Consider the following 16091-nt stretch of genomic DNA (forward strand, 5'->3'; position numbering starts at 1 on the left):
CCCACATCTGCTTTGTTAGCTCCTCTAGAAAACTTGTGCAAGTATCCAACATCATGGGGCACAAGTTATTTTAAGGTTGCTCCAGCTGTAACCCTAAGCCTAGCTGCCATTTATAATCACGCTGATGTGCGCCACACTAGATTCACCTGCTTCCAGAGTTGCACGTGAATGAGACTACTTGGGCTACAGATCTTGTAAACCAGAAGAGTGACGCTTCACAAATGAGTAGACTGTGCAGTTCAACTTTTTTATTTTAATAAAATCAAGAATATGCACAGCACATGCAGTGCTAGCATCTAAACTAATACAATAAGCAATTCTAAACCTACAGTGACTTGAAGTTCAATTTTCACATTCAGCAAGTTTAAATCCATTCTTGCATATTGTTTTGAATCCTTGTATCTGAACTGAAAATATTGCTGGCTGATAAAACTTGCTAAAATGCACAAGTCACTGATTATGCCAATACAACAAAGATAACCACATGTTTGAGGATTGCAATGTGCCAGACATTCACTGAAAAAAAAAACACACAACTAAACAAAACTCACGCAACAAACATCTGAGAATCTGGACACTTCACATCAGTGTTTAGAAGTGTTTCATTAATATCTTAAGACAAGTGTATCAAAACCTTGGCATGTTTAATTTTAAGTTGCCAATTTTTGTTTTACTATCAGAAAGTTATGGCTACACTGCCAATGCCGGGTCTGCTTAATTTGACTTAAGAGTTTAATATGACTTAAACATTAAAAGCTCACACTACCCCGAAATATATAATTTCACGCATACGGTGACATTCAACATTCAAGTGCCAGTGTTTTTGTACTGTCTTTTGGTCAAGTTTCTTTAAACTTTCAAAGAATCACTTTTAGGCTTACAAAAATAAATATTTGTCAAAAATGTTCAATAAATATTACACAAAACTAGCAGCAAAAAGTATCTAGAAATCTGTCGTGTGCAAATAGTTTTCTTCCCAGCTATCATTCCCATGGTCCCAAATAAGTTTTAGAATCTATTTCCTTCTCCTTAAACAAGCTGCGTTCAATCTCCAAGAGACAAAATAAGATTGGAAGTTAAGGACACGCACACAAGACATATATAAAATTCTCTGAATGTGCAATAAAAGAAGTATTTTGTAAAAAGTTATGGGCAAAATGTACAAGGGCCTAAACCTAGACTTGAAATAGCACCATAACAAATGACCTCAATACTGTCAAGTGCACCTACTTAATAAAAGTTTTAGAACAAGGCACAATACACTTGAAAAAATCTATTGCACTTTAGGAGATTTTTGCCATTTTCCTATGCCACTGTAGATTAGTTGTTAACTGCTCTGGCCACAAAGTTAGCACAGAAATTCCAAGTGGCAGAGGCATTTTTCTGGTGGACAATACTTATCTTTGGCCAGATTTAGCATAAACAGACTATAAATACAATGGAAACCTATGCAACTAAAACTGACTAAAACTGCACTTTAATAGCAGAATTGAAACCTTGTGCAGTTTATGTACATTTCCAACCTCTGTGATCTCAGGTTTGTTTGTTACTCTTCTGGAGCCATTTTACAAAGTCTACAGTAAGCCAGTTTAACATCTCCACGCAGCTTGAACAGAGTAATGTGAATCTGCATTAAAATAAAGCCTGCTGCATAATTCTTCCTGTTCATACCCTCTTGACCAAAAAACATCAACACTAGCATGCGTTATTAGACCAAAAATTCAGTCAGGCCCTTCAGGAGGACCAATCACTGCCATGGTCAGCCATTCTACCATTTCAATTTCATATGGCAGGCATTTTTAAAAAGTCTAAATAGATGAATTCTCCTAAAAACTATTTCAAGTTATCAGACCTTTAAACGTTCCCTGTAATGTTCTGCCCACATTTGGCTAGCTCACATTAATGATCTGCCTAAATATTGAAAAAGGAATTGCTGTATTTACTTGCATTAACTTCAAAAACAGTGCTTTTAATGTATGCATGTATCCATACATCATCTCATCATGACTGGAATGGCTTATTAAAGGCTATCAGGTTCTAAGTACCTATCCAGGATAGAGTGAGCAAATCAGAACTTTAACTTAGTACAGTTTTGCCACATTAGAAACTAATTGCATTGATATGCTTCAAGATGTTTTATTTTTCAAATCTGCAAATACCAAGAGCCCTAATGCAGGCTACCGCATAAGTTTTTCTTTGTAGTATTATGGATGAATCAGTGATTCCTGTTTAAGTTGTATCACACCTGTGTGCCAAGGTTTGATTTTAGCCCAAGTTCAGTAATTTTTATTTTGTCAAAACAATTGATATCTTGAGCATTACTGAGCCAACAGGACATCAAAATAAAAGTTGTCTAAAGTTAAAGGCACAGTACATTAACAAACAAATGATCCTCAGTCACAAAATTATAAATGCAGTTTCTGGGTGGGGATGGGTGGGAGGGGAGTTAATCCTGACTACAGCAATAGAGTCTTCAAAACCACCTTCAAGATAGGGCTACTTGTTCCTTTGTTTCCATCTTGTGACCTTGAGCTCCCTTAAAAAAAATTTCAGTGGAGAATCACAGCTGGTAATGTACTGCGAGTTCTTGAAGCTACACAAGGTATAGTCTGGCTAAGTTACATGTGGTTTCCATATTAGCTTGTTTGGTAGGATATCTGCTGCAAGCAGATTCAGTTGCCCCACCAGTCAACCCCCTGGGAGTTATAGTTTCCTCCATATCCATCACTGTTGTAGAAGCCTCCATAACCACCACCTACGAAAGGCAAGAGAAAGTGACGCTTAATTAACCCGCTGAAGACTTGCGCCTTCACAACAAGAAAATAGCCCAGGGCACAGACAAGATGTCTATTGCCTATTACAGGAAACCCACCCAAAAGTACAGTCAAATGCACACGCTGAACTAGAATGCTGGAAAGACAGGTAACTTGCGCCAGCCTAGATCCAAGAAGGATGCTGAGACTTTGCAGAACAAGCACCAGTTGACTTCGTATTTAAACATTACCGCCAGCAGTTTTACTCTAGCAAGCATTTTAGATCCGGTTTTCTATTTGCCAGCACTGCCTGCCCAGTTTTTCTTACCTCCAAATCCTCTGCTGCCACTTCCTCCACTGCGGCTGCTGGTTGATCGACTGCTACTAAAGCTACTGCTGCCAGAACCACTACTTGTTCGATAGTCTCTGGCACCAAATCCTCCACTGAACCTACTGCTGTATAAAGGAAGAAAACAAACACTTGAGTAAAGTCAGTGGTATTTTAAGGACTGCAGACAGATTCAAGTACTAAATGGCTTGAACATTTAGTACATTTAGAACAGACTTCTAGAGCCATTTTTCCTAGGTGTCATTCTACCTCAGCTGTATCTAGTTGTCTGCTTAAGAGAAGAGTTTTATGGGTTCATTGCCTTATAATGATAGAAAAAACCCAGACGTTAAGCTGCCACCTTCTGATGCACCTCACAGTTTACACTGCACTGGTTTATCTTCCTCTAACTATATTTTTAGACTGAAACAAGTCACAGAACTGCCTCTCACAACGGATTAAGTATACCTTCAGCCAAAGTTGTGACCATTACCTCTTAGATCGCCCACGGCTGCCACCTCCTTTGTGATGCTGTTCATAAGCCATGTTTTCCAGCCAAGATGGTACTTCTTGCTTAGCCTCAACAAGAAGATCAAGCAAGTCCTTGGTGATGTTGATGTTCCTCTCATTGAAGAATGAGGTGGCAAGACCTAAAGTAAAAAAATCAGTTTTAGTCCCACACAAAGCAGATCACTACAGCACTTAAACCCATTCCACACTCCACTTGCAGCTGTGCCAAGTACAATATCAGATTCCTTACAGCCAAGCTTGAGAACGCTAAGAATTACCTGAAGAGAAAGTAATTTAAGATCATTGTTCCACCACGGCTAGTCACAAAAACCCTGGCTATTTACTGACAGACACAGAAGATACCAAGCTTACATGTGGTATCAAAAGCACTAGCTAAAGGAAGTGGCTACTTTCCACACTGGCTAGAGAGCAGTGACCAGCTTCTGGGCACAGAAGGCAGCGCATGGGCTTCTCTCGAGTACTTAGTTGCAATTTGCTACTTGGTCAATACTATTACACTTATCAACTCACATGTGAGTGCTGTCTAGGAAAATTCTGTATCACACTTACCAAGGTTTCCTACTCGGCCTGTACGACCAATACGATGTACATACTCTTCAATGTCACTTGGCAAGTCAAAGTTTATGACATGCTTTACATTTGAGATATCCAGTCCTCTTGCTGCTACCTAGTGGTTAAAAGATTAAATCAAGTCTTAGTAAGATCCCACAGGCCAAGTAATATGCTTACTGGCTCAAACTTCATAGATTTTCACTTACTGCTGTGGCAACAAGAATTGGGCTCTTGCCCGAACGGAACTGGTGCAGTGCTTCCTCTCTGTCTCTTTGAGAGCGATCTCCATGTATACTCGTACAGGCATATCCTTCATGGTACAAGAAGTCCTCAAGAGCATCTGCACCCTTTTTAGTTTCCACAAACACCAGAGTCAAGGAATCCTTGCCTAACAATAATTAAAGCACAGGTTAGCAGAAGAAAAGCTGTAGAGACAAACACCTGGCTCCACCACCTGGTGAAAGGCCATTTCAGTTCTCAGCTCGTTTATTCTAAACTGAAGACACTGGAGACCTCCCTCCCCATTTTGCATAACCAGAAGAGCTTACATCAACTTAAAACTGACATTTAGTCAGTGGAATACATTCACTGCATGTTAAGGAAATACCCTTTCATTCACCTACTCAACAGAACTTGTTACTTGAGTCATGAGATTTGCCTCATCTGAATTTTGCCTTATTTGCTTATCTGAAAGTGGTCTCTACCTGTGGCATTTAGCAGGTCAAGCAGAAACGATCGTTTGTCTGACTCTTCCACCCATACTACTTTCTGTGTGATATTCTCAGATGTAGAACCTACTCTGCCAACAGCCAAAAAGATATATTCATCAAGGAAGTCACGAGCAAGCATCTAAAAAAGGGAAGAAAAAAGAAATTAAAACAGTATTTCCCCCCCCCCCCTTCCACAAATGCAATTTGGGTCTATGAACTGTTAAAATATTTGAACTTTTTGTAAAGTACCTGGATTTCCTTGGGGAAAGTAGCACTGAACATCATGGTATGACGAACCCCCTTTGGTGGCATCGTATCTTGTTCAACAATTCGACGAATTTGAGGTTCAAACCCCATATCAAGCATTCTGTCAGCTTCATCAAGCACCAGGTACCTAAATAGTAATAAAAAGGTTATTCTTCAAAGCTTTTTTCCTTTAAGCTGTAGCCCAGTGTCTGTGCTGGGTTACAAGTTCTCAACTAGATGTCTACACAGTTTGAAAGCTAGAACTTCAGTGTCATTAACTCAAGATCTCACTTTAAAAGGTAGTTTTGAGTTGTCAAGTCATTAGCATATGGACAAGAACACTTTACTTACTTGCAGAAATCCAATCCAATTTTTCCCCTCTCCATCATATCAACCAGTCTTCCTGGAGTTGCTACAAGCAAGTGACATCCACGTTCTAAGTCACGTATCTGCTGACCGATGTCTGCACCACCATATACAACACAGGGACGAACTCTGGAACGGTATGCAAACTATAAAACAAAGTTAGTTAGTTCTAAGAAAAACTATACCTAAGCTATTTTATAATGATGAACTCCTAGATATACCTTTCTGGCTTCCTCATAGATCTGCACAGCCAATTCTCTAGTGGGAGCCAAGACCAGTGAGATTGGATATTGCTTACGGCGCCCATACCTTCCGTTCTCCTGAAGAAAAAAGAAATACTTGGAATGAGTACCCCAAATACAAGGGAAATTAAAACAGCTACTATAGGCAATACTGAAGACAGGTCACCAAGTTTGTCTTAGCAAGAATGAGAAAGTACAGCTGAGAGCCAACTTGTTTTAAGCACTGCATCCAAAGACTCTGCCCTACTACAGCACCCAAGATTCAGCTGTTGGTTAATACGTTAACAGCAACATAACTGCACAACCTTCGTCTCCACAACCTGCACTGTGATCTAACTTAAGCAGCAGAGAAACAATAGCCATAAAACCTGTTACTTCCTATCCTTAAATCACTACAACAGACACGTGTGATCAAGTAGCTTTTTGTAGCAAGGGAAGCATCTTTAAAGCTTATGCAACAACAAAAACACTCATAAACAGTATTTTCTCTAGACAGTTACACCTCTTTAGGTAGGGAAAAAAATGTTCCACAGCCTGTATTTTTCGAGGGAACTAGCTAAAGTCTTCTATAAGTTGAGAAACTTGCCTATCATACCCAGAATAGCTGGGCTTAAACATCATCGTGTTCAGCAGCAAACATCAGCATAAAGGGCAAGAATACACATTGGTCATAGCTTTTCCAGGACTGGGTATTTGAATACTTGCCTTCATAGCTCTCAAGGCATCACCAGGGCCATCTGCATAGATCTGGCTCAATATTGGTAGAAGAAATGCAGCCGTTTTCCCAGACCCTATTAGGACACGATTCAGTATTAGTAATAGTTATTTTCAAAACTACTGTACTGTCAACTTCAGCACTAATCCTGAATCACTAGCATGTTCCCAGTAACATCTGTGCTAGTATATGGATACTACCTATGCCGTCGAAGCGCACTCCTTAGCCAGTAGAGGTTATCTACAAAAGACTTACCACTCAGCACCACAAAACCCTGAAGTGAATGCGATTTAAGCCATGAACATTTCTTTCAGGACAAACACAGTAAATCCAGTCAAGCCACATCTAAGGCAGTTGCAAGACTCTAAAGCTAATTAATTTCCAACACTGCAGGTATTTCAGTATACTCTGAACAGGAAGTTGTACATCTTACACACCTCCCACCTGCAGCCTGAGGAATACAAGACCCCACTCCTATTGAGAGAGACTAAGCAGTAAAGAGTTACTAACTTACCTGTCTGAGCACAGGCCATCAAGTCTCTCTTTTCTTTAATAATAGGTATTGCATGTTTCTGGACTGGAGTCGGACGGGTGTAGCGTGTGAGCTCAATGTTTCCCATAATAATTTCTCCCATGTCAACATCACTGAACTGCAAGATATTTAAAATGAGTAAGATGGGGATCCTTCCCTTCAGCCACCATGGAACACATCATTCAGTCTAAGTCGTCATTTGTAAAGTAGGTTTTGTTTCACCTCTTCCTATAGAATTTGCCTATTAAGTTTACAGATACTCCGGAGCTAGTTACCTAGAGTCTCGTATCTACTTAGTCCAGTCACGATTCTTAAAAAGCCAGGCAAGCCTGAAGTGCAGACTACACTAGCATACTATGCTTAGCACAACACAATGCCTATGCTTAAGCAGTTGCTCCAACAAACCAGCACCTTCAAGCACTTCTACTTCTTTACGTTTACTCTTTAAAGACAAGTCGCACAGTTAAAAGTGAGCTACAAGTGTTAACTAAACAAGCTTACACAACTTCTCCCTCGTCTTAGTTCATCATATGCAACCCTCCTCTGCAAAACAGCTTAGCTGTAGGAAGGCAAGACAGTGTTTCCTTTCCTCCCTAAAACTTAAGACAGCATGACATCAAGGTTCACGTGCAAAACAGTCACTATTAGATACATCAGCAAACCAGACTTTAAAAAAAACTTACACTTTCAATATGTGGAGGACAGTTGCTGCCTGTTGCTTCAACAGGAATGTCATCATATTTCTCAAAGTTAATGCCAGTATTGCTTCCTGAAAAGAGCTCTCTAAAAACAGAAGAGAAAGTATTGTACTTGCTAGATGTATCAACTGACCCCATCATGTGAATTTATGCTATTCCATTACTTACTGTTCCAGGCGTTCACTTGGGGGAAGAGGCTTTGACCAGTCATCTTCATCTGATTTGTCAGACCAGCGGCTATTTCCACCACGGTCAAATCTACCAAAGCCACTCCTATCATAGTCACCACCTCTTCCACGCTCTTCATATCTAAATACAGCAAGAATATCAGGCCACCATTCCTGGGCAACAGGGTTTTTTGACATGCAAGATTAAAGCTGTAATAATCTAGTAGTGTATACTCTGTGTATTACATATACAGCTGTAGAACAATTCAAAGTCATCAGATTATCTGTACTTTCTTCTTGACCTACAAACTGGAATGAGTTTAGTCCCAGCCATCAGACTAGGTCATGTTATTCTGTCGTAGACAGGAGAGTTTGTCATGCTTTCACAGCTCAGTTTAGCTTAACACACTGAACCTTGTATCAAAATTTTTAGTTGGTTAAGTGTAACAAATGTAAAGAATCAGTCATCTGCCAGTAGAGCTGCAATTCAAGTTGCTCAGTCTTTGCCATTTTTTGCAGAGAGCTCCACTTAAACCTCTGAGGAAACATTGTTTTTGGTATTCCCCCCTTTCTCTGTGCCTCATTTTACATAGGTCTCCCACATCCAGACAAAACCCTCAAGTGCTGTAATTTGTTCCTTTATTCCCCCACCACACATGTGACCAAACTAAACACCTCAATTACATGTCACATTATTAGTTCATAAAGAGGGAGCTCACCTGCATTACTGACTTGGAAAGAAGGTGGAAAGAGTCCTTACCTCAACTGTTTAGTTTTTGGTCTGGTAAATCATGTTTGAGTAAAGTCTGGATACAGGACTAGCATCAGCTTTACTAGTCGATAAAGGTCACTCTCACCACACTTGTGCATACAACGCATGATGTGTGTAAGACTGATCAAGTAAGGTAGAGAACCTGCAAGAGTCTCACCCAGTTTTATTAACTACACTTTTTAAACAAGGAAAAAATACTCAAATTAAAAAAAAATATCCATTTTGATGTATTTTATGCACTCCCAACAGCTCTTCATGATTTTTCTGGAAGTAGCCACCCATCTAGCACTTTTTTCAGTGAAATGGTTAAGTCAGCAAGTCATTATAGCTGCAGCGAGTGGCTGGTGGTGGACTACAGGGCACATTTTAACACATACAAATTTCCCATCCTTGAACTCATGTAGCTTTAAAAGCAAGGTTCTCTTACTCTCTCCTCCCCTCCCAGGTTCATCCTACTTTATCCTGTTGTTCACATCTAGAACTCCAATTTTAACATCAAGATTACAGCTGCACTATTAGAACTGAGACAGACTTCATACACACCATCCAGACAAATAAGTACTTGCCTTCCTCCTCTTGATCCATTTCCACGGTCAAAGAAGCTTGATTTTGCTCCACGGTCAGACCGTGCACCAAAGCTGCTGTACGCATCCTTGTCTCTGCTAGAACTCCAGCCACCACTATCAAAACCTAGTAGAGAAAGGTATTTTAGCCATACATTACACGGTCTAGACTTTTACAAGAATAAACTAAGTTCTGTTCCAGTAAGCCTTCACTGGAAGATCTATAGGAAGGACCGCCTGCCTTTCAATCAGAAATGGAAGATGTACAGATGTTAAAACTTATTCAAACAGGGACTAAGCATTTCTCATTGCCTATCAGAACTTGCTGAAACCCCTCCACTCATGTACAAGCATGTTATTTTTTAAAACATTGCACTTGCCTTGGTGCTAAATATTTAAGTTGGCTACTCTGGACAGACGGGTATCAGCAGAAACATTAAGACACTAAGTCTTGCCAAGCCTACGTTCTCTCTCCAACACAAATCCTTGATGATGCATTTCATTTTTGTGAGGTTAACAAGGCCTCTGGTGGAGATCAGTAAATGGTATTAGCCCTTGCATTAGAAATCCATATGGAAGTTAGAATGTTTTGTTATACTGCAAGTACACAGAGCAATCTCATCTACACAGACTAAGACAAGTTAACAGCACCACGCAGAAATAAGGAACATGGAGTTCTTGACAATGAATTACCACATTGAATTTTTCCACAGCACTTTTACACCTACCTACAGTAGACGCCTACTTAGGTATCTTAACGAAAAAGGACCAAGTATAATAGAAAGCATATCAGCTTGCCAACACCATGAAAAAGCCTCGGTTTCGTTCAGCTATCAGCAGTTGGGAGGTAGGCAGAAACATAGAGCATTTAACAGTGCTTTGGTACTAGACTAAGAACTTGCAAATTCTGATTCAGAGTTCCAACCTTCAAGTTTGAAAACATGTCCCAACCAGAGTCTCAGTTATAGGATTCTGGCAAAGAATAAGTGAAATAATTAAACAGATAAACAAATAATGTCACTCCTAGTAGTGAGCATGCTTTTGCCACCTCCGCAGCACAAAACCAGTCAAGACCTATGCACCAGACAACAAAAGCAACCATGACACAAAATTACTCTGAAGAGAGGGGTTGTTCTAGGCCCTCTCTCTGAAAGCTTTGCTACAACAATTACACTCTGGACAGTGTCATTCCCCTTGCGCCGCCCTGCCCTCCCCCCTCCCCCCCCGCTTTTTGAAGAAAGAAATTCTACTCCCCAGAAACCAGACATAGGCTAGCCACAAGGGAACTTTAAAAACTAGCATGATAACTGTAACTCATTTGCTCTGGCTACCTGAAGCAGACAGCAAAAATAATCCATGCATGAAGTTTATTACCACACAAGATCATGGAATGCTTCAAGACCTCAAAAGTGTTTTAGGAAGTAACTTTAGTCCTTAAGGATGAATTAACTTCACACAGAGAGACTGCTAACAGAAGATCAGCAATACCTTAATCACATCATTAATGCATGAGAAAGTTGTTTGTAGCTTGTTTAGAAGGCATCTAATCCAGATTTCAGTATGAGTAACTTTCAAACCACACTAAAAATAGAGGTACGTCACCCTGCCAAGAGATCTAACAGCAGTGGTACTGACAAGAGCAGTCTTCAGGAAGGTATAGATGTAGTTTCTATATTATAGAAATTATATCATAATTGGGCTGACTCCGTACTACATTAAGATCTTCTACCAAGTCTGAAAAAAGTTCCAGAAAGGATCAAAATTTTATACTCCGAATAGCATACAAAGTACACTTACTCATCTAGCTTGTTACTACACTAGTTTCTGAAGCTGGTACCTTGCCATATTTTTCTTTAAAGCAGTACAGCAACTTCTAGACCAAGTCTTTAAGAAATACATATATATACACCCTGCTTGACAATTAGGACCATTGATTCCACTTTCAGTTTGGTATTCCTAGTTTGATTTTACTTGTGGATCAGCATAGAACACCACAGGTCCAGGCCATACAAGTCAATTCTAAGTAACCAGCCAGCAGAAGACATCATCATGATTTAGAACGACACAATTAAAATCAAAAGCAAATGCACTGAAACAACCCATAACAGACCACAGAAAGACTTCTCTGAAGTGAAGAGAATGATCATGATGCCACACAAGAATTATCAGGAAATTCCTTAAAATATCAAGTTTTGGTTGGGTTTTTTTTGTTTTTTTTTTTAAGTAAAAACCTGTATAGATTCCATCCAGCACATATTTCTCAAAGGTATAAGTTTGGAGTTCAGTAAGTTAATGAACTTCTAGAGCAATTCTGTAGTTCTTACACCTATGAAGAGTGGTAGAATTGTCAATGCTTCTCCTCAATCACCATTTTAATTCACATTTTATAATGCTCTAACACCAATCATTGTCAGCTTACTTGAAAAGCTGCCACATGCAGCAATCGTTGGTTTTTTAAAGATGGAAAAAATAGTTAGAATCATAGAATCCTTTAGGTTGGAAAACACCCTTAAGGTAAGTTCTAACGTCTACTCCTTGATCTACTATAGATCAGATTAGACTTTAAATATCCAAGAGTAGCTTCCAGGAAGTTTAACAAGAAAATGAAACGACAACAAGCTTTAGTGATATCAAGTCAAGCTCACGGAAGGAAGACACTTTACACCAGGCAGCCCGGCATACTGAGCTCCATATACTGTAGCTTCAACAGCTGAAAAACAGAACTTCCATTAAGTCACCTAAGGACATATTTTTATGCATGCTTTTAACTTCCTGCAGTTCTGTACTGTCTTGTTCCCATGTACAAAGCTAACAGATTAGTACTACAATAGGGACAGATCTGCAGGTGCATGGAAAGAGTAAGCTGAAGAAAGCACTGTAGGAGTATTAAACAGAAATACTCTAGATCCCTTAGCATGCCTCCCGTCAATACCTATTGAAATCATTAAGATGCTCAGCTCTTCATGAACACAAAAAACAGCTATTTTTCAAGTCAAGTCCACTGCCTTAAGCAATTTCTTACTTAGCTGCAATAAACCCATTGTGCAACTTTAGTAGTGTCTATGAATTACTATACCATCATCAGCTACAGAGGAAAGTGAGAACCCCAAGCTAGAAACTATACACTATTTGCTTCTAGAGCATGTCTAAGGGAACAACACACAGGAGAAAAATAATTTTTTCTTTTCTCAAATTTTTTAATGCTGTAATAGTTAATTAACACTTTCACAGAAGTCCATAAGGTCACGTTATGTGAGCAAGACAATTCTACTGGATTACTGAAATACAGTTCTACCAAGTCGTTTAACCAACTTTTACATCAATAAAAATTTTATCAGGTTACTACACTTGTACAGCTGTATCAAGAGTTTTGTTACATGGTCAAATACGACTATTATCGAATGTTTCTTTTGCCTGTTGCTTGCTAACATCTACACCTTGAAAAATCTGTTGCTGAAGATTCCAAGAGCAGCCAATATACAGAATAGCTTCAACACAGCCAAAGAAACAATTGTTAATTTAGTTGTAAATAACAGAAGCAAACATTACCTTTATGAAAATACAACTGCATAACAGACTTCAAATCATCCTATAAAATAGCTCATCTTTACATCAGTACTGATGATATCCACTTGCTTCTCAGTAGGGGGCCTGAATGGAATTGTAGCTTTTCCACTTAGCCATCATGAACCTTGTCACAGGGAGCCATGAGGAGTCTACTGATACAGTACTCAAACAGGTTTAAAGGAAGTTTTGAAACGTTACGTTTACCAAGGAAAGCTGGCAGCCTATGTTCTATTAATTGAACAAGCCATGTGTCAAACTTCAGTTTCATCACTTGTTTACCTTTTTGCAAGGTGATGCTTGAAGCCCCCAGAAAAGCGACACATGATCACATGTACATTGCAATGTTTAAACTCTGGTCTTGCACAAAAAAGACGACAGTCCTGTGCATAACAGGTCATGATATGAACTCAAGGTTAAGACTAAAGTATCCCTCCATATCCAATATCCCCAAAGATTAAACTGGAGTTTGGTACAAACTACCATACAGGGAAAGGAAATCTATAAACAGCAAATGTCCACAAGCCAACTTTAAGTTGCTTCCTGCTTTTGAGAAACCTGCACATTCCTGTCAGGGTTAGCTAGTTAATTTCTTGAAAGACTGCTCACATTTGAGGTCAATGTGATCGGCAACTTCAAGAGCACTGAGCTGCCAACCAGTCCCTCTACTTTCCCCAAAACACTCAGCTCTTGTAACAGGCTGTTCATCATTTGGTGCTTTACGCCATGCTTCTTTTAGATAAAGAAACCCACCACACCAAAAAAACCACACAGAACACTAGCTTGGACACATGCAAAGGCAAGACAGATCTGTTTCTTCAAATGGCATATCAAGTGGAGCATTTTTCATCTATTCAAATTTAAAATTACATAGCTCCAGAAGTACATGAGATATATCAGCATATACTTCAATATTCTCCTCCCACCCACTCCTAATGGAAAGAGTCCTCTTGCAGTACTGAGTATCCGTGAAAGTCTGCTGCTTTATAAACAGATGAGATTTAAGTCTTCCTTAAGCCGTAGTGTAGCAGAAAGTATTTTAGTTCCTCCATTCCAGTATTCCAGTAGGTGTTAGAAGAAATGTTTCTCTTGTATCTACACAAGTCATTAGACATGATGACAATGCATGCTGCAGTATCTGCAATCTTTGTATCTTACAAATAAAGATCATTATTTACTTCACTGAAGTCCACAAAGTTCTTCATCATGTTTTGTTTAGAAAATCAAATGCAAGATATAAAGGCCATTTCTCAGCACAAACCCCCCTGTGTAAACGTATGACCAATATTGGTCATGTATTTCGTGTTTCATGCACCAGCATCCCACATTTCCTTCTGCGAGTACTCTTGTGGACTTCCATAAAAACTGCAAGAAGCTAAACAAGGACAACATCTCTGTTTTGTTTCTCATGCTCCCTAGTTAAGAGCAAGTTCTGTAAAACATCCGTGAAACTGTGCTATTTGTTCATATTGAACAACTGGTTACTACCAGTTCCACATCACAGTCACTAGCAGAAAAACTGGTGCTCCCAAAATCCATTAAATACTCAAGATTACAGAGTTAGTCAAGTGAAGATGGGAGACTCCATCTTGCTTCACAGTTAACTGCTTAATGAGATAGGGAAGATATTTTGCCAGTCAGATACTGAACTTGAGCTTAGAATATAACCTGAAGGAGCCAAGAACAGCACACTAAAAGCAGAAGATTAAGTTGCACTGTTTTGCACAGAATAGTCAAGCAGTCTGTATAATCACCTTTAACAGCACCGTCAAAGCCTTTAACAGTCTGTTCCTACAGATTCAGAAGTAGGCCAAGAACCAGTTACAAGTGTTGCCACTGTATTTCTGATACATACCCTGTTTTGAAGCTTCCCTGTTCCGCAAGTGAGGAGGAATGTATCGGCCTTCTAAAGGACAAAAGAAAGGTAGCATTACAAGATTACAGTGTTAGCACCTTTTGAGATACTAGCCTTTCCAACACCAGCTTTTGGTTAGAAAAAGTTTGTCTGCCTCACAAGCTTTAAGGCCTCTTACAGCGCCTTTAAAGGAGTCCTTTAATACAGCACTTAATATCCTTCTCTCAGAGGACCAAGGCAGTTAAGTTCTTGCATACTCATTTAGGTAGCTGCCTTTTTTTTTTTTTAAGGCACAGACATCTTGCTATTTGTTTGACCAAGTCACACATGCCCTTTATGGATGTTAGATGTTACAGTCTGTGATGAAAGCCTGTCTTCCTAGAACTCATTAAGGCTTAAGCTGCTCAAATATCTGGCACAAGGTTAAGATTTTCACTGTGTCATTCAAGTACTGGCACTCACAGTATTATTACCAGTATTTTTCCTTCCCCTTAAATTCAGCCATCCCTATCAGTTCAGCTCAGATCAAACCAGAAGCCACACGTAATTGCCTCTGAATAGCATTCTTCATTTACAATCCAGAAGCATCTGTCTGCTAAGCAACATGAATCAGAATGTACCAGGCACAAGCTGAATGTGAACTCCTGGAAGATTCCCCTCTCTTCTTAACATACTTAAGCCTTGCATGTCAGAGAATGCAGTTTCTACCCAACGAATCAGGATTAGTACAGTTAACTATTAAAACTTTTACCTTCGAACATTCCAACTCTAGATGAGTATTTTGAGAAGACAGATCATCACATTACTACTGCAGTCAGTGGCCTCAGCTGTTTGGCTAGAGGCAACAGAAAATCTGGGACAAAACTGGAACACTAAGTTCTCTCAAGTTAGTTAAGTACTTAAGAAATTTACATGTGCTGTATCACTGCTAAATTAAGTGCTCCTACCTAAAGTACATAGCATTTTCAAAGCAGGCATAACTAGCAACCCTTCGCAATCTCCCCATCAGCCTCTGTGAATCTTTGCTTCAGAAATTACTCTTCACAGGTACAAACGCCTTATTTCTAAAACTGTGTTTGTAAGCTTGATAACTTGCATGTACTTACTGCTTGAAGAGCTTCCTTCACTCTGAGAGTCTGAGGAATTCAAGTCTAGACCAGAAAACTAGAAAAAATAAAACAAGTATCAACATGTTATAGCATGAGTTTATGCTAAAATACAAAAAGCCCTTTTGCTTATCAAGAGCAAGCAGTCTTCCAGTAAGTTATTGCTGCAAAGAAATTTGTTTATAGTGTCAGTTACATCTCCTGTAAAGGAGAAGAACCAAAACCACAGTTAGTACTCAAGGCTATACCATCTTCAAGTGTCTTCATATCCACCAATATACATGCACTACAGGGGCAGCAAGGCCAGGAGAGTATTTTACACCAAATCAAATACCACAGACTTCTGCTTCACACGCATATGCAGGCTAAACAGCCATTTAAAATAGTCTTT

The 16091-nt window shown here is 39.4% G+C and overlaps 1 protein-coding gene across 1 annotated transcript; it reads right to left on the reverse strand.

Moving 5' to 3' along the window:
• Positions 1–233: 233 nt before the first annotated feature.
• On the reverse strand, positions 234–15770 carry DDX3X (DEAD (Asp-Glu-Ala-Asp) box helicase 3, X-linked; the record flags this gene model as incomplete). Its single annotated transcript, XM_009318894.1, is given in 16 exon segments — positions 234–2755; positions 3082–3209; positions 3575–3731; positions 4162–4279; positions 4371–4552; positions 4869–5013; positions 5124–5268; positions 5472–5632; positions 5708–5806; positions 6434–6519; positions 6958–7093; positions 7659–7758; positions 7842–7982; positions 9179–9302; positions 14595–14645; positions 15701–15770. Coding segments are annotated over 16 exon segments (1926 nt in total), but the record flags the coding sequence as incomplete, so codon positions are not given.
• Positions 15771–16091: the final 321 nt, after the last annotated feature.

This window comes from Pygoscelis adeliae, unplaced genomic scaffold (genome assembly GCF_000699105.1).
Source record: "Pygoscelis adeliae isolate BGI_AS28 unplaced genomic scaffold, ASM69910v1 Scaffold92, whole genome shotgun sequence".
Classification (NCBI taxonomy): domain Eukaryota; kingdom Metazoa; phylum Chordata; class Aves; order Sphenisciformes; family Spheniscidae; genus Pygoscelis; species Pygoscelis adeliae.